The sequence below is a fragment of the Eretmochelys imbricata genome, chromosome 1 (genome assembly GCF_965152235.1).
Source record: "Eretmochelys imbricata isolate rEreImb1 chromosome 1, rEreImb1.hap1, whole genome shotgun sequence".
Taxonomy (NCBI): domain Eukaryota; kingdom Metazoa; phylum Chordata; order Testudines; family Cheloniidae; genus Eretmochelys; species Eretmochelys imbricata.
Window position 1 is genome coordinate 46,470,244 of NC_135572.1, and position 23,430 is coordinate 46,493,673.

The following is a 23,430-nucleotide window of genomic DNA, read 5'->3' on the forward strand; positions in this document are numbered from 1 at the left end:
GGCCACTTCCTTCCTCCTCCAATGGCTATGGACAGGCGGGCACACAACAGCTCAGGGGTAGAGACTGGACTCGAACCCACAGGTGCAGGGTCCCAGCCCGCTCCCCTAAAGCAAGTCTCCACCTCCTTCCTTTAGCCCCGACCACTCTCTCTCTCTCACAAGGATGAGACGCACAACAGGCTACAGCGCCTGCGCACACTCTTTTATCCCAAGGATCACCGCCTCCTGGCTGCGTCCTGACGCTCGCCCAGGAGCACGTGACGCCCGCGGGCCGACACGCCTCGTACGCACGCGCACACAGCGTAGCACGGGCCAATCCGACGGCAGCGCACAGAGGTCAAGCGGGCGCCCGCCGGAAGATAGGCGCCGAGAGGAGACACGAAGACGACGCCGGGCGGCGCCAAGAAAAAGAGCGCATCACGTGGTGTCAGCATGGCCGGGGACGAGGCGGAGGCTGCGGCGGGAGCGGCTGCCGAGTGCGTACAGAGCCGGCGGTTGCCCGTGCGGGGCCTTGTGGGGGCGGCGAGACCCCCCGCGGACTGTGCCAAGCGCTTCATCTGCTCCTTCCCCGACTGCGAGGCCGCGTTCAGCAAGGCCTGGAGGCTGAACGCGCACCTCTGCCGGCACACGGGGGAGGTGAGAGAGCGAGGGCGGGGCCGGCACGCGGGGGAGGGCACGTCTGGGGTGGGGTCGGGAAGTGGGCGGAGCCAGGGCTGGCACGGGAGGGGGCGGGGCTGGGGCGAGCTGGCCACCTCTGGAGCCCTGCTCTGGTGGGGTGGGGGGGCTGTGTTACTCAGTGTCTCTCACTCCAAGATCCCAGAGCTGTGGGAGCCGCTGCGCTGCCAGGGCAGGGTGAGGATCCAGGCTGACCTGCCAGATGAACCAGCCCTGGTTTGCTGCCCACAGGGGCCATGCCCCTGAGGCCTCACACTGTAACATAGCCCTGGGGAGGGGCAGCAGGGTCTAACTGGGCATTTTGCAATGGCATAAGGCAAGAGTTGGGGGATATCAAGAAACTTTAGGGCAAGGAGCAGAGCCATCTCTTCAAGGCGGTGACTTATTTCAGCAGGAAACAGCTCAGAGAAAGTGATACACAAGGCATGCAGCACTTACTGAGCACAGCTCTGTAAATGGGCACTGGGATTCCTGGGTACCATTTATAACTTTGTTGGGCAGTATCAATTTAGAAATCACAATTTTCACCTGAAAAATCTGGTGTCTGCTGTTGTCACAAGCAACCGCTGTGATTACTGTGACTGAAAGAGATAATAAAAACAATTCCTTGTTTTTTCTCATCATTTTATTTTGAAGGTTTGGCAACACTTCAAAGGTGGTTTCACTTTTATTGAGGGTGCACACCCTTCCCTAGGCTCTGCAAGAGGATGTTTATCATTCATAGTAGCAGCAGAACTTAAACTGGAAGTAACCAAGTCACAGACGAGTGTGAATTATTGGGGGGGGGGGTGACTGAGCATGTTTGGTGATGCCTTTCTAAACATAACAGAAGAACACACAAAACACTAAATTGCCTTTTAAACTAAAAGGATTTTTAAAAAATCCAGGTATAACACAGGATGTTCTCTCAGAAAATCGATTTTAAAAAAATTGTAATTTTAAAAAAGCCCCCACTCACATTGCACTTTAACTTCTCTGTGCTTTAGTTTTCTCATCTGTGAGGTGGTGGTATGCTTCACTTGGATCCTGATCCTTCAACTGATTTTGAACAGACTCCCTCCCCTGTCCTTTCCCCTAGTGAAATCATTTGGGGCTCCCTGGGATTGCATAGTCCATTGCAGGATTGGCAACATATTTCCACAGCGCTTTACAAACCTCTGATAATTCTTCAAGCTCCTTGGGTGAAAGAATCTATAGAAATAGAAAGCATTGTACCATGTTAATAGCCTCCAACAATTTAAAAGGACACTATCTATTTGAAATCTAGTTAGTTAAAAGTAGATCCAGGTCCTTCAGGTGTCTGTCCTCCTACCAAATTTTGTGGCTTAACCATCAAACTTCCCTGTTTTTATTTATTTTTTAAGTGTGTGCGCTTTCCCATGTGGCTGTGTGGGGGGAAAAAACACACAAAGAGGAAAACTAACTTTAGTAAAACTGACTATACTCAAAATGCTGTCAAATACACAATGTAAACAAAAACTGCATTAGTATTTTTCTCCGTCTTTCCGTTAGACTATTGTAAGATCACCCTGTGCTAATTTTGAAACATTAATCATCTTATAAGAAACTTGTCTGAACTCTAGAAATAAACCCAAAGGCTTGTGGGTACAGATTTTTGGCATTTTCTTAAATTAAAAAAAAAATCCAGATTAAAGTTTGAGACTCTTCTTTTTATCTAGGAAAATATTTTAAATGGGTTCTCATAACAGTTTGTGTGTGCAACCTGAGGATATAAAATGCTTTAATTTTCTAAAGAAAAAATTTATGCACATTAATGAATTTTTTAAAACATTTTCTGTAACTGTTCATGATTTAACACTGACTATACCTGTGCCCTGTATGCTTTGATTTTTTTTTCCTCATGGTTCTTAAATGCGGTGATGTTTATATTAAAAAAAAAAAAATCACTTGGTTTCATTAATATAAGGGCAGCTTTTCCTGAAAATCAGTCTCCTAAAATAACTTACTTTTATGATTTTTAAGCAGTGTGTGTGTCTCTCTCTTTCTTTCTGTCAGAGACCATTTGTTTGCAATTATAATGGTTGTGGTAAAGGTTTCACCAGAGACTTCCATCTTACCCGCCACTTTCTTACGCACAGTGGAGAAAAACCATTTGAGTAAGTATTGTACTCATTTCCTTCAGGCACTGAAAAGGTGATTAGCTACTGTCCTATAGAAACAAACTTAAATAGAAAACTTACATTCAGGAAAGCCAAACAAAGTATAACACTAATATGATTTCAGTGTCATGGAAACCAACACAAGCTGGCATGCTGCTTCAGACTAGTGGGCCATGTAGCCTAGTATCCTGTATCTGGCAATGGCCCATACCAGATGCTTCAGAGGATGGTGGGGTGGGGGGAATCCATAGTAGATGTTTATAGAATACCCTTTCCTTCTAGCACCAAGTTGTTAGTGATTGGCTTGTGCAATGATGCCTGAGGGTTCTAGTTTATCTAATCTAAGGTAGCTTTGCATGTTCTCAGGACAAATACCAAATCCTTTACTGGAATCCTACTAAGCTCTTGGCCTCTCTTTGCTTTGATCAGTTTTAAATTTTTCTTTGTTTCATTGGATGCCCCCTTGCTTTTAGGTTGAGAGAAAGTAAATAGGACTGCCTGATTTACTACCTTTGATGTTCCATTCACTGTCTTATGGGTGTCTTTTTTTTTTTTTTTGGCCTCCTTTCTCAGATAACTAGCATTAACCTTTTCAGACTCTTCTAGTGGAAGTCTTTTCATGAGATGTGACCAGAACTGAAACAATGTTTAAATGACACTGTCATTTAAACTTTCCTATACTACTAAAATCTTCAGAAATCACTCCTTTAGTTTTGTAATATATTAAAAATGCATATTGCCATGTACAAAATTTTATGAGCCTGACTAACTAGAGTTGGGTGGGAAATTGTTTTCCTGTCCCAGGAGAATTTTTGAGATTTCATAAACTTTCCTGTTCCATAAGCAGATGAAACAAAGACGTTTTAAAGTTGGTTCCCTCCCCCCACCACAAAAAACCAGAATGAGACACTGTTGTCTGATTCAGAGCAGGGACTTGACCCTTGGTCTCCCACTTCCCAAGGAAAGTTTTTAATCAAATTGGGTAAATTCCCATGGAAGTTTTGGTTTAGCGAAAATGACATTTTCTGAACAAAATCATTTTGTCAAAAAATTCCCAACTAGTTCTATTACTAATGCGAACGGGGGGATGTAGCTATGTATTTCTTACTCTTAATGAGGTCACTGAAGCAACTGTGTAAATAAACTTATCAAGTAATTCTTTTACCCTTTTTTTGCAAATGAACCAAATTGAAAATGCAAAACCATATTAACTTGGTCAGCCAGGTCTTTTGTGCTAAACAGGACTGGGCATGGACAGAACTTGGAATACGAAGAGAAACAGGTTCGGTAGGATGTTGGTGATTCAGCCGCTAGTATTTTGTCTGTCAATTAAGAAGTGAGCCAATGTCCCAACATAGCTAGGGAGCACTGCTGCTGAAAGGCCCCTCTTTCAAATGATACATAAAACAGAGAACACTGTTGCTTGTGTAAATTTGTAGTGTTACTGTTGGCTGTTTAAACTACCACATATTGCTCCATTTCAGTGGGTGAAGTGACTTCTATATGGTTTGAACTCTCTTGGAGCTTTCAGGATGAAAGAAACTGTACAGTGATAAGACTGTTCGTTTATTAAGATTTCAGGAATTTTTAATACCATAATACTATTAAACACTCCAACTTTTCTAGCACTAAGTACAACCTGCCAAGAATTGGTGTGGGTATGTGATGGTCTGGGAGCCAGGAACTGCTAAATTTTAATTTCTGTGCTCTGACTGGGATTTCCACTGTAGCTTTAAATGAGTCACTTATCTATATTTTAAAGATAAAATGGCAGGATAATACTCCGTAGGATGGTTGTGAGGTTTGATTAATGCTTGTGCAATATTTTGAAGACACTGGTATGATCATTACAAAATATTGACTTGTGTATATAAAGAATTAAACTTGTTGCTCTAGTTCTTTCCCTTCACTCTCCTGATTATCTGAATACAGTATTAAGAAAATATTTATTTGCAGGTGCACAGCTGATGGTTGTAATCAAAAATTTACAACAAAATCAAACTTGAAGAAGCATGTTGAACGCAAGCACGAAAATCAGCAAAAGCAGTATGTAGTAAGTAACTCTTGCTAATATATGCTTAGCATTAAACAGCCTCCACTTAACATAGTTAACCAAATATTTCCAATCCTGAGTGCATGTTCAAGTGTTGTTATAAAACAGTTGCATATTTGGTACTGAATTTGTAATATTAGCAAAAACTTGTGGATCATATTGACCTCTCTCTAATCATAACCAATTTAATTTTCCAAACAGTGTGACTTTGAAGGTTGTAGCAAGTCTTTTAGAAAACATCAACAGCTAAAAGTTCATCATTGTCAACATTCCAGTGAACCTTTTTTCAAGTAGGTGAATAATTTTAATAAACTGTAGATATTCCCATGTACAATATTTAAATGAAATAAGATAAGAGATCTTCAATGTGGGTGGATGATACAGGATACAAATAATCTGCATTGATTATGGACTTTTTATATGTAAACATGCTTTCCTTTTTATTTTTAAGGGATGCTGTTAGGTTAACTTCAGGTTTAACAGCTTACTTCTTTCTGCTCTACAGACATACATACACACGCATGTGTTGAACTATCCCTTCACTTTGTCAGGCTATTCTGAGCAACAGTCCTGTGCTCTGTAACTGGAAATATTTTGCACATTTAATGCTTTGGATTTGTTACAGCATCATCCAATTGTATAGTTTAAATTTTACATATAAAGTGTAATCCATAGGTAGAATAGCACTTTCCTTTACCACGTTGGCTCCCCTGCCTGCTTCCCCAGCAGGGAGTAGTTGCTTAATTAACACAGGTGAGTGGTGAGCAAAAGTGAGTTAGGTGTAAGGACACAATTGGTTCGACTGAAAAGCACTACCTTTGTGGAGTTGTATGTTTCCATTAGCAAAGCAAAACCCGTATTAATTGATGGAAGCAAAATTAGGTCTATTTCTTATAGGTGGAATTTCCTTATGAGTTCCATTGTTACTTCTAACTATATGTAGCATAACTGAAGGAGGCAGCATAGTCCACTGGCTAGATTATAAGAATAGGAGACAGATTCCTGTTGGTTTTTCCCCACTCTACCCCCAGCTCTGGTATTGACTTGTTGCATTGCCTTGGATGTATCATTTAACCTATCCCCATTTTACAGAAGGAGAAACTACCTCACAGGGATGACATGAGGTTTAACTAAGCTTTTAAAGTCTGGGATGAAACTTGTATATACATAGAAAATATTTCATAATTAAGACATAAAGCTGCAGCTGTTGAGTGGATCAGGCTTATCAGAGCTGCACTGTGTAGTGTTCTGTTTTATTATAAAAATATAGAGAATCTTTTTTTGAAAAAATACATTTGATTGCACCCTTCTAATTGCTTTTGGCTCATTAGTGTCTTTGTTTGTTTTTAATGTGTTTAACACCTAGATGTAGTCATGAAGGATGTGGAAAACATTTTCCTACTCCAAGTAGACTAAAACGGCATGAGAAGATACATGAAGGTAATCTAGTTCTCCCTCTTGCTTCAGTCACACTGAAGTACCACAAAAATAGCTTGTTTTTCAGTGTAGCCTGGGGCCTTGGAGATCTACAACCAGATCTAGACATGGCCCTCACTTCATGAACCAAATAGCCTAAATTGACACAAAACAGCACAGACTAATTGGATAGCTGGCTGAGGTGTAATTATAGGGTGTTGCAGGATTCCGTGTGTAACTTCACCTTTAATGTAAGTGAGAACATTCACAGGCTTGGCAGAATAGCTCCAAGTGTTTTTAGTCATACTGCTCAGGTAGGTCCTTCCCAGAGCACGCTTTCCTTCCCTCTGAGATTATTTTGATGTGATGGTCTGGTGGTTAAGGCACTGTTTTAGGACTTGGGAGACCTGGATACTGTTCTCTGTTCTGCCACATGCTTCCTATGTAACCCTGGGCAAGTCACATAGGACTCAATTCTTAGTTATTAAGGGGCCTAAAAATGCAGATGTGGGATTTTTGAAAAGTGTCCATGTGCCTAACTCCCAACTTCTGAAAATTGCACTAGGCACCTGCATACCTCTAAGATTCTGCTCTGCTCAGCGTTGCAAGGTATAAATGACACAACAGTTTGCCTCATTTTCAAAAGTGATTTAGGTACATGCTGAAAGTTAATGGAACTCAGAGCAAGACTTAATCTCATATGCAAATTTAGGAACTTTAAGTTCATGCCCACATCATCCATACAGGGGAGTTACAGCGCTTTGGTGCACACAGCTATTCACACCACCTTAGCCCAAATTGCAGGGCAGTGCAGATATGCCTTGTCTCTTTTGAAAATGAGACTTAATTGGCTGGCATTTGTGCCTTGCAATGCTGAGTAGAGAAGTGCCTAAGTATCTTTTTAAAATCTGGGCCCTAGCCTGTGACTCCATTCCTCATCTGTAAAATCGTGATAATAGTACCTGCCTACCTCACAGGGAGGCTGAGAATGAATATATTAGCTCCTGAGGCACTCAGATAATACGGTGATGGAGGCCATATAAGTACCTAATTTAAGATACAGTTGTGCTCAGTTTTAACTCCTCAGTCAAATGACTTAAACCTCATTTAATCATGCCTAATGCAAACTCGTGTCTTGGCAAATCAAAGGTTGGTATGTGGCTTACACTGCTAGAATGAAAGAGGATGACAATCCCAAAATCTAGGTACAATTCCAATAGCTTAAGTATTGTAGGCCCAATATTTGGTTCCAGTCAGATTTACAGTGTGAGTGCCTAAATGTGCTGTTCTGCCCCATCTCAGTTCTTAGTGAGAAGCCATCTAAGAACTGAGGATAGTCTGGGTCTTGCACTCTCTGCTGACTGCCAACAAAGGAGCTAATCGCAATACCACTTCAGTCCAATTCTGAATTAAGATACCTCATTATGAACTACTCATTTCACATAGGACAAATAGCCAGTGGCTCTTGGCTGCTATGAACTTGGAAGTATGCTATATAGGTAATTGATGCTGTATCTGTGTATCCTAGCTAATTCTCTTAATTTGAGGGCTGCAAGGGTTAGCACGAACATACTCTAGCAGCATTACACACTGAGCCATGTTGCACATGCTGTGGATTTTAGGTATACGTTAACAAAACAGATCTCTCTATATAGCTTATGCACTTAGCATGAAAACAGTGTGGCTACATTAGCATGGTTATCGAAGCTTAAATTGTACATCTTCTGGTAAGTGTACAACTCCTGTGTTGCATTCCATTTTCCTGCCTTGAAAACTGAATTGAGTAAAGGAGGGGCAACTTCAGACTCTTGCTGTTAACTGTATCATGGTAGCAAATTTCATTTTTCTAAATGAAAGTAAGAAGTTGCAGACTTTAGTAAGTTAGGGAAAATCTCCAAAATCATGAGACTTGCATTGTGTCCAGCTCTCTTCCTGCTCTGACAGTGATGAAAGCGCTTTTTTTTGACGGGGGGGAGGGGAGATGTTAATCTCCTGGTACACTATCTCAGCAGCTGCCTTTGCCTGTTAGGCTGTGTGAGTCTACAGTGATGTCCAAGTGGGAAAGGGATTCATTAGCCTTAGTTAAAAATCATTCATCCACTTAGAGTGACACACTTCAATCTTAAAACTTTATCCAATTGTTCAAAATTCTTCCTTTTTGAAAAAGTCAGTTAAGTGGAAACTTTCTTTTTGTGGGAGAGACATGTAAGAGGAGGTCTGGAAGAAGATGGGGGGAGTGCTCAAAAACCTCTCACACTCAGATGACACATTTCCTTAACCATTCAAGCATTGGAAGTTAAGAATGACGTTGTTTCACTTATCTTGGACCTGTATTGAGCAGGTATATATGTGTATCTAACATTTAGTTGACTGTTCTCTGGCAAATTAACACTTTTTAGTGTATTTTCTAAACCTAAGCCATGTGTTTAATAGGATATGCATGCAAAAAAGACAACTGTTCATTTGTTGGGAAAACATGGACAGAACATCTAAAACATCTGAAGGACAGTCATGCAGGTAAGCTCAGTAAAACTTGCTTTTACAGTTCTTTACAGTGACTTAAGTTCAGTGCTCTAGGGTATTGCATAAGAACCCAAATACTAACTTAATCCTTCAATTAGTGAATATGAATTGCAGACTCTCATTCTAAGGACGGATTTGAGTTATTTAAGTCAGAACCTTCATTTGGATTTTTTTTGAGTAAATTGCCCTGTTCTTGTTTTTCACCTAGAGCCAGTAATCTGTGGTTTATGTTCTAAAACATTCAAACGCAAAGATTACCTCAGACAACATCAGAAAACACATGCTGAAGAAAGAGAAGTATGTCGATGCCCAAGAGAAGGTTGTGGGAGAACTTACACAACTGTGTTTAATCTTCAGAGCCATATTCTTTCATTTCATGAGGAGAAAAAACCATTTTTTTGTGATTATGCTGGCTGTGGAAAAGTGTTTGCAATGAAAGTAGGTATTGTAGATTGCCTTAAAATCCAGAATATCCTCTCTTGGGTCATGTCAATATAACTTTCTTCTCAATTGCAGCAAAGTCTTGCAAGGCATGCTGTTGTACATGATCCTGACAAGGGAAAGCTGAACTTAAAAGTAAGTCAAGTACTTCTGGAAACACCTCTGAGCCGTTTCCTTTCACTTCAAGGAGCAAAATGTAAATTAATTTAAACACATACAATTACGTAAAATGTCTTTAAAATTGGAAGCTAGTCTAGCTACTATATTTTACGTAGGCACTCTGAAGACTTCTGAATTTAAATACTGTAAAGGAGGGCAAAGATTAATTTTGAGTATTCCAATTATCAGGATTTTTTAATCTATAAAGTAGGAAGGCTGCTAATTCTGTACTGTGAATCTCTTATAAGGCAAAACAAACTCGTCCTAAACGAAGTCTGGCCTCTCGTTTGAGTGGATATATTCCTCCTGAAGCACAGCGACGAAAGGTTAAAGCGGCAACAGAAAATAAGGCTCTGAATAAACCTGCAGAAAATGAGTTACCAACTGTTGAAACACTGACACTGCACTAGAGACTTCTGGGGACAACTTCAGTGAGAATTGACAATTTACTTTATTATCACATGGGTCAGTTCATAATGTCTTATGTAGAAAACTGAATATTTTGTTTTGTAGTCACTCCAGGTGGTTAAAATCACTGCAGTTCACTTGACTCAGTTTCATTTCCATGCTCCTCCTTCAGAATGTCTGTCTGTTTTTCTTTTTCCATTTTCCTGTACTCACTAGCTTCTTTGTCTGACATGTGTCTCAAGACACATGTACTCTTTCCTTCTTTAACTACTCTTGGCTGGGATAGGTAAGTAGCTTTCTCAGGCATAGTCGCAACAATCTGATCAAAGAGAGCCAGCTGAAAACAAGGAAAATAAAAATTTGATTATATTAACAATTGGACTTAAGCAGGCAGTTCCTAGTAATTCTTCAGAGTAAGTGAAGAGATTAAAATGTTAAGTCTGCTCTACCTCTGTGGCAGTTTCTTACAGTTAATCTGATACCCCATTATCTCTGTGCTGCACTCATGGTCCAAAGCAGAGCTAATCACTTATGTCTTGTCCTAGTTCTCTTTTACTCTACTCATTACCACAGAACGTGAGGCTTTTAAAGTGCTGGAGCCACTACCCAATCTCTCCATTTTAGAAAGCTGTCTGTTTTCAGTGGTAAAGTTCCAGTAAGCACCTTCTCCTTTATAGCCATATTATCTTTCCACTTGATTCTTAAGTGAAATTATAAGCATACTGTGACCATGAACTCCTTTAATAGAAAAGGTTAGCCATACAGTTGCAGCCGTAGACTCAACTAGTGACTGAGTGAAGGAAACATTTATAAAATAAGTTATAAAATGTCAGTAGTAGAGAACCCATCAGGGGTAGGGACAGTGACTTTCTTTAGTCTGAAAGTCAGTCTTAAACTAATTCGTAATGACTGAATTGTCATGCAAGATACTGTTTTGTACCTGCATGAGTAGGGGGAGCCCTATTCTCACTCTTACATGCAAAAAGCCCTTTATTAAATCTGTATCAATAAAATTTTGTTCCCCTTTTAAAATAAATCATTAATATTTACACACAAGAATTGCATCCCAGGGAGCCATTAAGGACTGTTCTCCTAAATTAGCAAATAGATCCACCATGATCAGAGGTAAGTCACTGCGGGAAAAAAAAGCATACCCTAGAAGCCACCCATTGACTCTCCGGTAAACGGCATTGATAAAGAAGGTACTCCACTAGGAGTGAGGAGGCAGAAGCTGGATGCTTTGCATTTGTCAGCAAGGTGGTCAAGTACAATAAGCTAGCTTTCATGCATATTTGTGGAAGGGAGTCATAGATTCCAAGGCCAGAATGGATTATTTTGATCATCTAGCCTAACCTTCTGTAGAACAAAGGACATAAAACTTCCCCATAGTAATTCCTTTTGAACTATACCATCTCTTTAAAAAAAATCCACTCTTCCTTTAACAAATTGCCAGTGAGGAAGAATCCACCATAATCCTTGCTAAATTGTTCCAACAGTTAACTACTCTCATTCTTAAACAGCTAAACTTAATTTACACTCTGAATTTCTTTAGCTTCAACTTCCAGATTGTCTTACTCTACACCAACTATGCAGTAGAATAATGCAGCGTTAACATTTCTAGACAGTGTGAGATTTACTTGTGTAAATGCATTGTTCAAACTATCTCTGTGAAGAGACCATTAGTCTTGAAGAGTGGTGTCTGATAAATGGAAATAGCTTCACTTAAAAGGAAGCAGGTTTTGCCCTCTGTACTAATGTCACAACCATTACTTTTTTTACTAATAAGAGGTATACTATCAAAGGAAGAAAGCAGTATTATTCCTGGAAATACTTAGCACTGGTCACCTTATTTAATACACTTGGCTGATCAGACATTTTAAAAAACCTTACTATAGCTTACCATCTTTTCTGGTCCATCTGCAACATTTCGTTGCTGTACAGAAATTCTGACATGATGCTTCTTATCAATCCACTGCTGAATCTGTCTAATTTTGGTCTCTAAGTCATGTTTTGCAATAGCTGCAGAAAAAGTTAACTCCTTCAGCTGAACAGGCCCTGTTAAAATATAACCAATAATATATAGGCTTCAAATTAATTTTTGTAGTGTTGTGTACACCCCTGTTCAGTGTTCTAACGTACTGAGGCTACTGGGAGTTTTATTGTTTTGTTTTTTTGGAGGTGGGGGTAGCGGCAGAGGGGAGAAAAGTACAGATCAGATGTCAGACAAGTATCTTCATTCTAAAGAACCCATCTTGCCTACTTCATTAAGGGTTCCCTGTCTTACCAGTTTATCATTCTTTTTGCACCACTCCACAATACCTTATGTCTTCCTATCTTGCTCATTACCAGGCTGTCTCCTATGCTGCTCCTTGTACTTGGAACATCTTCCCTCTACCATTATGGCAGGCCTTTCGTCCTTCAACATCCCTCTTAAAGAGCTCTCTCTTCCATAAGGCTCATAACCATTAACCAATATTAAATTAGAGGGTTTTGGGGGAAAGGATTACAATCTTTGAAGTTACCATTTCTAGTCACTTAGTCCCTGTTTTTCAGACTAACCAGGTTTGGTCAAGGTCTGTCTCAGATAAGGCTGAGTACAACTCAAGTACTTAAATAAGGCTGTTCCAAGGTGTACCTGCCATGAAATGTACGAATTCCTAATTAACCTTTTTATATTTAAAAAAGCAAAGTGTTTTCCCATTGTATAGTTAAGCGGGAAAACTTTTAAAAATTAAGTCATCCCCCTCCACTACATCTCTGGTTCTGTTTCAAAAGATCACACAGCCTTGAATTCTGTTACAGATAAGAAGTCCTTGTAATAGCATAAACACAACTCATTCTCCTCCCACCCTCTGTGCATGCTCTTAAATATCCATTGTTACAAACTTCTTTTTTGTAGGTGTTTTAACAAGAGCTAACCAAAACTCTTACAGTGGGGCTACTGCTGTAGCTCACTTGCCTCAAATCAGTAATAACTAGCAGAAAACTTCAAGAAGTATGAACAGTTTTTGTTTGCATGAGGATAACATAAGACAGTCAGACATCACTATATACAAACACCTTCTCTAAGTGCTCCATCTTGCCAAGTTATTAACCCAATAATTTAAATTACAGGTACAGAATGATTTATGAGGAGAAATTGAATAATTTTGGTTACTTTATATATAAAAAAGTGGAAAGGTCCATTTGGAACACTGTAAATACATTGTTGCCAAGGCTTCCAGATTTTCTCTCCTTTATGTTGAGCAATGTTTTGTGACGGTCAGTGGCAAAAGTATGCTTCTTATAGATATGGCATATTCAGTTGCAAAAGCCATGTCATTTATGAAGTTTGCATTAATAAAAATTATCATTTAAAAGAACAAAAATTCAATATGAATGCCATGGTACCAGAATCTAGGTCATTCATTTATATAAGTACTTAATACCAGAAGCCAAAATATAAATTGAGAGCATAATAGAATGGTTTTCTGCATTAACAAGACTTAAACCAATTTTTGCTTTTTCAGCATGCAAATCCAAAATAACACTGACCATGATGACAGTACTCTTGATTTACATTGATGTAACAAACAGGATTTGATCTACTGTCACTCCTTCTGATACAGCAGTTTTCAAAGTGTTTAATATTAACAAGACACCTACCAGCTTTTGAACTTGCTTTTTGCTTCTCTCTACGTTTGAGCTGCTCTTCATGAATCTGCTTCCCAGTCATTAGTCTGTACACTGGAGGCTCTTCATTTTCACGCAGCGGAACAAGCTTCAGATCATGATCATTCATGAGTCGAATCACATCTCCTCTGTGCATATTTCCTAAGCTGTCCCCATTTTCGCTAATTACATGAAGGATCCGCTGAGGAATTTTCCTCCCAATGCTTCCAAATGTTTTTTGGGCATTTGGGGTTTTTTTCTTTCCTTCTGATTTCTTTTCAGCTTCTCCAGTTGTACAAAATGATTTTGTAGGTACAAACATAAGTCTCCTTTTAGCACCAGCCATCACCATCAATGCTTGAGAGAATGTCGTCTTTTGCATAGTTTGCATCAAAGGAATGTCAAAGTATTTATTTATGCAACTAGTTTCATTCCTTGTGGCTTGATGTATTAATTTCCTTAGACAAAGGGAAGCCATTCTGAGAAAGTGGGGAAAAAAGAAAAAAAAACAAACTTCTAGTCATTAGTTAGAAAGACCTAAGTCAAGGTTGGCAGCCCTAATTCTTTAAACTATCCTTTAATTTGTTTGCAAAGTCATGTATTTTTTGATTTAGTAAGACGCAAGGTGCACAGTCATCAGCGACCCTACAGTAATAAAGTGTTCATGCAATAGAGAAAGAAGGTTTGGCAGGGAAACCATTTCAAGCTTCTGAAGGGTCATATTAAATGGAGGTTTTTTCCAATATTTTAAAATGTAGGGTCTAAACTTACTTTAAAGAATCCCAAAGAGTTGTGAGCTAGCTGATTTACCATTGTAAGACCAGATAGTTTGCCATAGGCCAGAGGTTTGGTTTTTAAATAAAGTCTCAGCATCTGAAGTTACATGCACAAATGAAGAAAGTTGGATGGAAAATCAGACAGTACCTCCCTCCTGGTGCTGCTGGCACCCTGCCTGATTAGAATATTTTCTTTCACTTATACTACACTGACTCAGGTCCACCAAGACACCCAAGAGAAGCTGAGGTTTATGCATCATATCTCTGCAAAGTCCTTAGAAGTTCATGTCTCTGAGGCTTATAGGAGGCTTGGAACTTAAAAGAATGAGACTTCCATGCAGAATCTTTGAACATGCAGTTAAAACCTGACCTTTACCATACCTGTAGTCAGCCCATAGAGAGGAGCACACATTTATCCCAGGGTTGAAACTGTCCTTTATAAAATATAGTTATATTATATATAACTGTCCTAAATACAACCTATTTCTTACCTCACTGACTCAAAATAATAATAGTTTATTTTCCTCAAAATATGAGCTACCCCAACTTAATCCCATATAAGTAATCAAAGGAGAATACTTGGCAGTTTTGCTGTGATATGGGCTAAGTCCTATTGTCATTTCAGTAACTAAACTAGAAAGCTCTATCATCTAAGTTCAGACAAATATGCAGTAATATTAGAGCACAGCTGCATCTATATTAGTGGTTTAACTTGTCAAGCTATATTATTTTGACAGAAGTTGAAAATAAAGATTTGCTATTGATAGTGTTTAAAAGTGTCCACAGTCTTTACTGGTTTCAGAGTGGTGAGTTAGGACAATATCTTGATGTTTCTCCCTACTCCTCCAAAGGCATTTAAAGAGCTTACATAGAGAATGCACTCAGCCAAGAAACCAAGGGGTGTGGGGAGAGTGCATTTTACAATGGCTATCCAACCATAGCTGTTTAAATGCTTTTTTCTGTCCAAGGTGATGTTTGTGAAGCAGGCAGACTGGGGAGAGGAAGGTAAGGTAAGAGTTTGCTACAGACATATGGAATGGAGCAGTATTTCATAGAGAATGTCTACGCTGCAGTATTAGCCCAGGCTCAAGCCTAACCCCCCTTCTGTCTACACAAATTGCACTAACAGAGGGCTCAGACCCAGGCTCCCAGGACCCCACCAGGGTGAAGGGTCTGAGCCTGAGTCAAGCTGGGACTCTGGATTCAAACCCTTTTGCTTTGCAGTATAGACACAGTCCTAGTAGATGCATGCTCTGGAAGTCTGCCAAAAGTATCCTATGGGCCAACTTTCTTTGTCCTCTGAACAGTCAAGTTTGGTGGACAGTCAAGTTTTCCCACACTGCACCATGAACAAAGGGCTAGAGCGGCCACATTTTGGGAGGGCGCTAGGAAGTCTGAGATATGGTTGGTTGGAGTTGGGCCCACATAATGTAGTGTAGATGCCGGAAACCCCAGGTTGGAACTTAAGGTTCAACAATTCCTAACCTGAGGTGACAAATGAATGTAGAGGCTCAAGCCCTAGGTTAACAAACTCAAGGTCTGCTAATCCTGTACTTACATTGTAGTGTAAACATATCCTAAACAACATTACTCCATGACAGAGGTTCCAGGCTGTGGATAGCAAGCAGAGATAGGTGCTTAAGTCTGCAAGAGGGCAGGGCTTACAACACACTCTTGTCCTTGATGTCTCCTATTGCCTGGTTTAGGCTGCTCCCTGCCTAGCATACTGGCTTTTGTGGATCCCACTCTCAGGCCCCTTTCTCTCCACATGTATTGTATAGGGAGCCTACGCATGTGTAGCCCCAGGTTAGGCGTTGTAGCTTGGGTCCAAATCTGGGCTCCAGCATCTAAAGTGCACCATGTGGGCCTGAGTGCAACCACCCATATCCTATAGCACCCTCCCAAAAAGTAGCCCCTCTAGCCCAGTGAGGGAAAACTTGACTGTACAGAGGACAAGAAAAACCAGCTTATGGGATACATTTGGTGGACTGGCAGAGCATGAGTCCTGTGGGGCTACATCTACACGGTAAAGCAGTGGTTCCCAAACTAGTTCTGCCACCTGTGCAGGGAAAACCCCTGATGGGCCAGGCCGGTGTGTTTACCTGCCGCGTCCATAGGTTCAGCTGATCGCGGCTCCCAGTGGCCGCGGCTCACTGCTCCAGGCCAATGGGAGCTGCTGGAAGCGGCGGCCAGTACATCCCTTGGCCCGCGCTGCTTCCAGCAGCTCCCATTGGCCTGGAGCAATGAACCACAGCCACTGGGAGCCACAATTGGCCGAACCTGTGGTCGTGGCAGGTAAACAAACCGGCCCAGCCCACCAGGGGCTTTCCCTGCACAAGTGGCAGAACAAGTTGGGGAACCACTGCAGTAAAGCAATAGAGTTGAACCCTGGGTCCTGGCTTGACTCAGGCTCAGGGTAGGTCTATACAGTAAAGAAAAACCTACAGCTGGCTTATGCCAGCTGACTCAGGCTGCAGGGCTGTTTCACTGCAGTACAGACTTCCAGGTTTGGGCTGGAAGGTGGGCCTAGAAATAAGTCTACACAGCAATGCGACAGCCCAAGCCCTGCCAGCCGGAGTTGGCAGCCCCTGTGACAGTGTGTAGATGGAAGGAGGTTAGGTTTGAGCCTGAGTTTAAACCCTGGGCTTACACTGCAGTGTAGACATACCAATGGTGTGTGCCGAATCAGGGCCTATGGTTGGTACAAGTTTTGAGATGACTGTCTCTCTTACTATGATGGGGAGCCTATTGTGTTAGCTGATTAAGCACTTAGTAAGAGGCAGTCCCTATGCTCAAGAGCTTTCACTCTGAATAGACAACAGAGAAGGGTCAAACGGGAAACAGAGATTCACTGACTTGCCCAAGGTCACACAGCAAGTCAGTGGCAGAACCAGGATTAGAACCTGAGTCCCCAGTCCTGTCCCCTACCCACTGCACCACATTGCCTTTCATCTAGTGTACCTGATTATAAAGAATGTCACATGCTCAAAACCAAAATGTATCCTCCATCCCAAAGAACCTTGTATTACTTCACTGTTAATTACTGATCAGAAAAATGAAACTCCTGCTACCCCAAACATACATATCATTTCAAACTTTTTAAATGCCATATCTGCCCCCAACCCTCCCACAGCCCCCATTTGCTGGGGGAGAGAAAAGTATCTTTTACATCAATGGATTTTGCTGCTTATGTTTCTGGTGTGGTTGCATATTTTGCTGTGTGTGTGTTACAATCTCTGGGAAGGACCATGCACAGCAGGGAGAAGGTATTTTATTATGAGTTTTACAGTGTCTGGGGAGGGTATGTTGCTGTGTGTGTATGTTGATGGGATACAAGTGCATGCTGAGAGGGAGGTGTTTTGCTGAGTGCTGGGATGAGGTACTTTGCTGTGTGGGAGTGTGCATGCACATGAGCAGGGAGATTTTTTTTTTCTGTGCACAAGTGCACTGGGAAGAGGTATTTTGGGTGCATGTGTGTGTGCTGGGAAGGAATATTTTAGAGATGGTGTGGGAGGGAGTCAGGGTGCACTGATTTAAATTATTGATTTTAATCAACTTTTCCATTTATACTTCAGTTCTTTTCTAAAGAAAAGTACAGTCTCATTGGTTGATATAATCATAAAAACATACTGATTTACAACTAATTAGAGCCTTTATATTAGATTTGGTACTTTTTTTGCTATCTAGCAGAGTACACTATATATACATGTACTTAAGCAATTATTTCATTTAATGTTTTCAGATTCTTATTGATTGTACAGTTTTAGTATGTTAGAATAGTGAATGATATATTGCTTATTTACTAGATAATTAACTTTTTGCTCATGACTTGTCAAGCTGCATTAGGATGGTAACAAATTTAATTAAACAGAGGAAATAGCACACAAAATGTATTTTTATTAAACAAAACAAGCCGTTAATATAGTACTTGAACTATTTTGCCATATTTATAAAGCTTGATCTCAAAAGTTGGAGGTTTTCCCCAATTCTTTCTTTATCAAGAAAAGCAGACTTTAACTCCAAGTTTTGATCAACGCTCATGGGTTCAGCATATTTATTTTTTCTTTAAATGTTTTAAGAGATTATAATAAGTTTAGGCTTTACCATAATTTGTATTAAATTCAGATATTTTTAAGTTTCATTTTTTAAAGAAAATCTTATAATTTAAACAACAAAATAAATCCAATTTAAATAAAAAAATCTGATGTTTTTAATTCATTTTTATCTACCCAAGAGAGGGTATTTTGGGGGCATGTGCTGGGAGGGGGTATTTAGGAAGGGTGCTGTGAAGAGTGTGTGTACTTTAAAGGGGTATCTTGGGGGTATCGGGCATGGTGCTGGGAGGGATGTGTGTACTGGGAAGAGGTATTTGGGGGTGTTGGGATGGGTGTGTGTGCTGGGAGCGGGTATTTTCGGGAGGTGCTGGGGATGTATACTGGGAGGATATATTTGGAGGTGCTGGAGGAGTGTGTGTTTTCTGGAGGGAGTATTTGGGGGGTGCAGGAGGGGGTACCAGGAGGTGCTGGAGAAGTGTGTGTACTTGGAGGACTATCTGGGGGGTACTGGGAGAGGGTACCTGAGGGGTGCTGGAGGACTGTGTGTACTCGGAGGGGCATTTGGGGGTGTACATGTACTGGGAAAGGAACCGGGTGAGTGTACTGGGAGGGAGTACCGGGGGGGGGGGCTGGAGGAGTGGGTGTACTGGGAGGGGCATTGGGGGGTACTGGAGGGGGGTACGTGTACTGGGAGGGGTATCGGGTGAGTGTCCGGGGGGGGCACTCCTGGGGTGCTGGGCAGTGTCGCTCTCCGGGGCTCCCTCTCCCCCTGGCAGGGCGGCGGGGCCAGGCCCGGGTCGCGGTGCCAGCACCTCAGCGCCTCCCTTCGGCCCCTCCCACACCGCGGCCCCGCCACCCCCGCCCGGCCGGGCTCCGAGGCCCCGCGGCTGGGCAGGCGGCCGGGCCGAGAGGCGCGCTGCGGCGGCACTTACCTGCTGGGGCCGGGGGATCCGGCAGCGGCTGACGCAGGGCGGGCGGCGCCAGGCGGGGCGGGGCGGAGCTGAGCGAGCTCGGGAGGCCGAGGGCGGCCTGTGCCCGCGCGCAGGGCGCGCGGCGGGGTTGTGCGAAGAGCCGGGGTGTCTGCTGAGAACGGGGGCGGGGCGGGGGGGCAACGGCCTTTGCTGCGGGGACACTGGGCGCTGCAGCGTGTTACTTAGTCTGGGGGTCCCGTGTGTGACGCGGGGGTACTGGGTTCGCGCGCGTGTGATGCATCTTGGGAACCTCTCTCCGGCCGCCGCTGCGCTGTAGCTTCGTGCCGCTGTGTGTGCGCCCCTGCTGGCGCTGAGCGGGACTGCACTGGGCGGGAAGCATGCACGTGCTGGGGCAGACGCACGCACGACGCAGGCTGTTGCAAGGCGACTGACAGCAACCTGGCTGGGTCCTGTAGATCAGGCCTTAGTGTTAAGAAATGACCAACTGCTTTACTAAATAAATACATAAAAAAGGAAGAGAAGGGGATCCTGGCCTTCACCCCTCCCTGACAGAAAATTGCAACCTTTTGATTTTAACTGATAAAGGAAATGGGACTGGGGGACAGTTTTCCTTTTCTATCTATATTTGAAAGTTTGCAGTCATTGCCTCAGTTCTTGCAGTGGGTTGAGGAAATTTCGAAGTCATTTTATGGAGCTTTTGCAAAATTTGTCAGTGTAATTTTTGTGTGTCTGTGATTCTTCAGAGAAAATACAGTGTGTGCAGCTCTGTAGAAGAGGAAAAATCTTTTCTAAATCAATTTCAAATCTGAACCCCATGTTCAAATGTTTGGGGTGTCTATGAGCATCTCTAAAGCCACTACCTTAGATTCCTTTTTAAAACTCACCTGTATGGTAATGAATACAGAAAACTGCCACTCATGATAATGGCAAGGTAGGTGGCAAGTTGTGTTAACTGCTACAGCTAAAAATCATACATCCATCTATTCTATGATAAACCAACCTATTGTTATTGTTACCTTGCTTCCCAGTCTCCATCACTGCCTGCTTTTCTGTTTCATCTACCTGTCTTTTAGCTTGTAAGATCTTCAGGGAAGGAATTCTCATTTACTATATCTTTGGACAGTGCTTAGTCCAGTGGGCCCTCAGTATGAAGCTATTGCAATATAAATTATTAATAATAATCCTTTTCAAGACCCCAATTGCATCCTTGAGAGAGGAAAAGACTCTGCCATAGGGAAAGGAGTGACAGAATGTGATTGATACTGGTTTTTTTCATTTGCAGAAGACAAAATATTTTCCCCTTGGAATTCAGATTAACCTACAGAGGTGTGGAATTCGAGAGTGCCAGCAGCTACGGAGGATAATTTTGGCTGAAGCAAAAAGGATTGAAGTACCACTTTATTTTTGAACCTTGGACTATGCAATGTTAAATAGGGGGAGATTTTCAAAGGCCCAAATGACAGTGCCTTTGAAAATCTTCTTCTACCTGTACAATTTTAATGTTAGTATGAGCTATAAAGCAGAGGCAACGCATGGGGGGGGGGAGGGGGGAGGACATACAGGGTCATGTGCCCCCAGAGATTTCTAACTTGCATTTACAACAGTTTCTAGATCAGAGATTTTCAAACTGTGAGGCATGCCCCCCTGGCATTAAAACCTCTGTTAATCTGGCACTAGCCCCATCGGTATGATGAGGGCAAAGCAAAGAGGAACCAACTAGGCATCTACCAGCACTGGGGGGCTTGCAGGGTAGAGCCATTGTAATCCAGGGGGCTCAGCATGAGCAGCTGAGTGTTGGGGCTCTCCATGGAGCTGGGCAGCACACTGAGGGTAGGCAGGGCCGTTGGAGCAGGCAGGGCAGGGCTGTTGCTGGTGCCTGGCAGCAGGGAGCTGGGCTGGGAGGGAACCAGCATATCCATCCCCACCTTCCCTGAACCAGCCATGGGTGCTGGGCTCCGCAGCAACGTCAGCTGCCATGGAGCCCGTCCAGAGGTGGCTCAGCAGGGGAAGGTACCCTCTGCAGGAGGAATGGTGCCGCACGTGGCTGCTGCTTTGGGCACAAAGCCTAGGGGACAGAGCAGCCCTGTGTTCCCTGGGGCCAGGGCCTGGGCCAAGCGGGGCAGCAGTGTGCTTAAGAGGGCTCTAAGCCCCTGTCCGGGGGGCTGCTGCAATGACTGGGAGTTCAGGGCAGGAACAGGCTGGAAATTGCTTCCCCCCACTTCAGCACTTATCTGAGGGGCAGAGAGGCTCCCCCATGCCAGTGCTGTATGGGGCTCCAGGTGGCTTGGCACATGTAGGGCTTGGCTCCTCCTGGGCAGTGCCTCTTTGCTTAGAAACTATAGGAGTCAAGAAGAAGATTGCTGCTTTTTTGTGAGTCAAACATACATTGTTCGTGATTTCCCTAATGATCACCTTGCTGTGCATGGCATCTACTGCAGCTGGTAGGAGAGGCGAGGCATGGAGCAGTCACATGCCCCTTCAGAACCTTTAAATTATGCCCCTCACACTGTCAACAGTTACAGGTTGTCTCTGCGATAAAGTTAATGCTCAGCTCACTGAGCTGGGACCAGACCTTTATGCTTGAAAGCAAGACATTTCAATGTGCAAGAAGTTATATTCCATCATTCTAAACTTGATTATATTCCATCATTTTTCAACTTCCAGTTAAACTATCCCTCCACCAAATAAACAAAATCATGAAACTAACATGACATTTTCAGCCATCACATTGATCTCTCTGCTTGTGTGTTATATTCCTCCCCCACAGTGTTTGTGTTATCTATTTAGATAGTAAGCTTGTCAGGGCAGGGATTGTCTATGTTTTGTACAGAGCCTAAGACAATGGGGCCCTGATTTTAGGTGGTCCCTAGGCACTACTGTAAATAACATGATTAATGATAACACTGCCCCACCCTCCCAGTCTTTTATCACATCATTCTCTGTCCAGTCCACCAATGACATCAGCCTCAATAGCCTATTTGTCCACTTCTTCCAACAACAGTCTCCACGTTTTTCCATGTGGCCCCCCCCTAGCATGGATCTCCCTTCTGAAACTGGTAGACAAGGTTGCTATCCTCACTTCATTCTAAGGTTATAATTTATCTGTATCACAGTAGTGCCTAGATGCCCCAGCAGAGGTCGGGGCCCCATTGTCCTAGGCACTGTACAAACAGAATGATAGTCCCTGCCCGGAAGAGCTTACAATCTAAGCAGACAAGATGGACAAAGGGCGAGGAATGGGGGTGTAGCCCACAGGCAGCGTTAACAGTATGATGGTCTGCAAATGTCATGTTAGGTCCGCGATTTTATTGTTTCTTTTTTCAGAAAAAAATACGGGTGGGCTTTTGTTGGGGGGAACTAAACAGAGACCTGAAAGAAGGGAGAGGGGACATGGGAAGGGGGGGGGGTGGCAGGAGGACAGTGAAGCTCCCATGATGTAATCAGTGTTTGAAGGTCCCTGCTACAACTGCTTGTCTGCTCCTGCCACCTTGTATTTCTGGCTGGCTCCTCCCAGGAGGGTCTTTCTTCCCCAGCTCATGCAGCCTCACCTCTCCCCCAGCCACATGGAGAAATGGGAACTTCTAATACCGCTTTAAAACTCCTGCTACACCTTCAAGAAACAAGTTGACTAGTTCATCACTTATTTATTTTATTAATTTTATTGAAAATATTATGTTACTGAGTAACCACATTACCTTATTGTTATTGGCCCAGCTTTCCTGCCTCATTCCCTCTGTATAGTTTTGTTACTCCCCACATCATGTCTAATTTCAGACAGGTTTCTATCCTCGGGGCCGGGATTGTGGGTAAGGCTGTGAGTCTGTCATGGAAGTCTCGGATTCCGTGACCTTCTGTGACCTCTGTGACTTATGCAGCTAGTGGGTATGGCTGACCCCAGAGCTGCCCAAGGAGCTCGGGTGGCCTTGGGGCCAGCCACATCAGTAGGGTTGCCAACTTGCTAATCGCACAAAACCAAACACCTTAGCCCCGCCCCTTCCCTGTGGCCCTGCCCCCACCCACTACATTCCCCCACCCTCACTCTCTTTCACTGGGCTGGGGCAGGGGGGTTGCGGTGCAGGAGGGGGGCTCCAGGCTGGGGGTTGGGAGCAAAGGACTCAGAGCGCGGGAGGGGGCTGCAGGTTGAGACAGGGTTGGGGTTTAGGAGGCGGTACCAGCTCTGGGGTGGAGTCAGGGATGAACAGTTTGGGGTGCAAGAGGGGG

General features: G+C 43.0%; 2 protein-coding genes across 3 annotated transcripts; one reads left to right on the forward strand and one right to left on the reverse strand.

Annotated features, from left to right (window-relative positions):
• The first annotated feature begins 324 nt into the window (after positions 1–324).
• On the forward strand, positions 325–14,988 carry GTF3A (general transcription factor IIIA). 2 transcript variants are annotated; one of them, XR_013345067.1, is made up of 10 exons: positions 325–636; positions 2,692–2,792; positions 4,752–4,848; positions 5,050–5,138; positions 6,215–6,288; positions 8,698–8,781; positions 8,996–9,225; positions 9,304–9,363; positions 9,636–9,852; positions 13,305–14,988. XR_013345067.1 is itself a non-coding variant. In XM_077809725.1 (9 exons), the coding sequence occupies exons 1-9, from the start codon at positions 433–435 to the stop codon at positions 9,795–9,797; spliced, it is 1,101 nt and encodes a 366-aa protein (XP_077665851.1). In that variant the 5' UTR covers positions 325–432; the 3' UTR covers positions 9,798–14,988. The 2 variants fall into 2 exon arrangements, 1 of the variants encoding a protein (XP_077665851.1); XM_077809725.1 differs by having other exon boundaries at positions 9,636–14,988.
• On the reverse strand, positions 9,820–19,318 carry MTIF3 (mitochondrial translational initiation factor 3). The gene is made up of 4 exons (XM_077809745.1): positions 19,210–19,318; positions 13,441–13,925; positions 11,696–11,850; positions 9,820–10,132 (listed from the first exon to the last, which is right to left on the reverse strand). The coding sequence occupies exons 2-4, from the start codon at positions 13,922–13,924 to the stop codon at positions 9,920–9,922; spliced, it is 852 nt and encodes a 283-aa protein (XP_077665871.1). The 5' UTR covers position 13,925; positions 19,210–19,318; the 3' UTR covers positions 9,820–9,919.
• Between the last annotated feature and the right edge of the window lie 4,112 nt (positions 19,319–23,430).

What these genes read in the sequence shown, in the direction of transcription:
- MTIF3 (XM_077809745.1), bottom strand. Translation starts at nt 13,924, where the DNA reads ATGGCTTCCCTTTGTCTAAGGAAATTAATACATCAAGCCACAAGGAAT. An exon ending in AAAAGCAAGTTCAAAAGCTG is followed by an intron (nt 11,851 to 13,440) that starts GTAGGTGTCTTG and finishes ATATTTTAACAG; the next exon opens with GGCCTGTTCAGCTGAAGGAG. An exon ending in CAGATGGACCAGAAAAGATG is followed by an intron (nt 10,133 to 11,695) that starts GTAAGCTATAGT and finishes CCTTGTTTTCAG; the next exon opens with CTGGCTCTCTTTGATCAGAT.
- GTF3A (XM_077809725.1), top strand. Translation starts at nt 433, where the DNA reads ATGGCCGGGGACGAGGCGGAGGCTGCGGCGGGAGCGGCTGCCGAGTGC. An exon ending in AGTGGAGAAAAACCATTTGA is followed by an intron (nt 2,793 to 4,751) that starts GTAAGTATTGTA and finishes ATTTATTTGCAG; the next exon opens with GTGCACAGCTGATGGTTGTA. An exon ending in ATCAGCAAAAGCAGTATGTA is followed by an intron (nt 4,849 to 5,049) that starts GTAAGTAACTCT and finishes TTTTCCAAACAG; the next exon opens with TGTGACTTTGAAGGTTGTAG.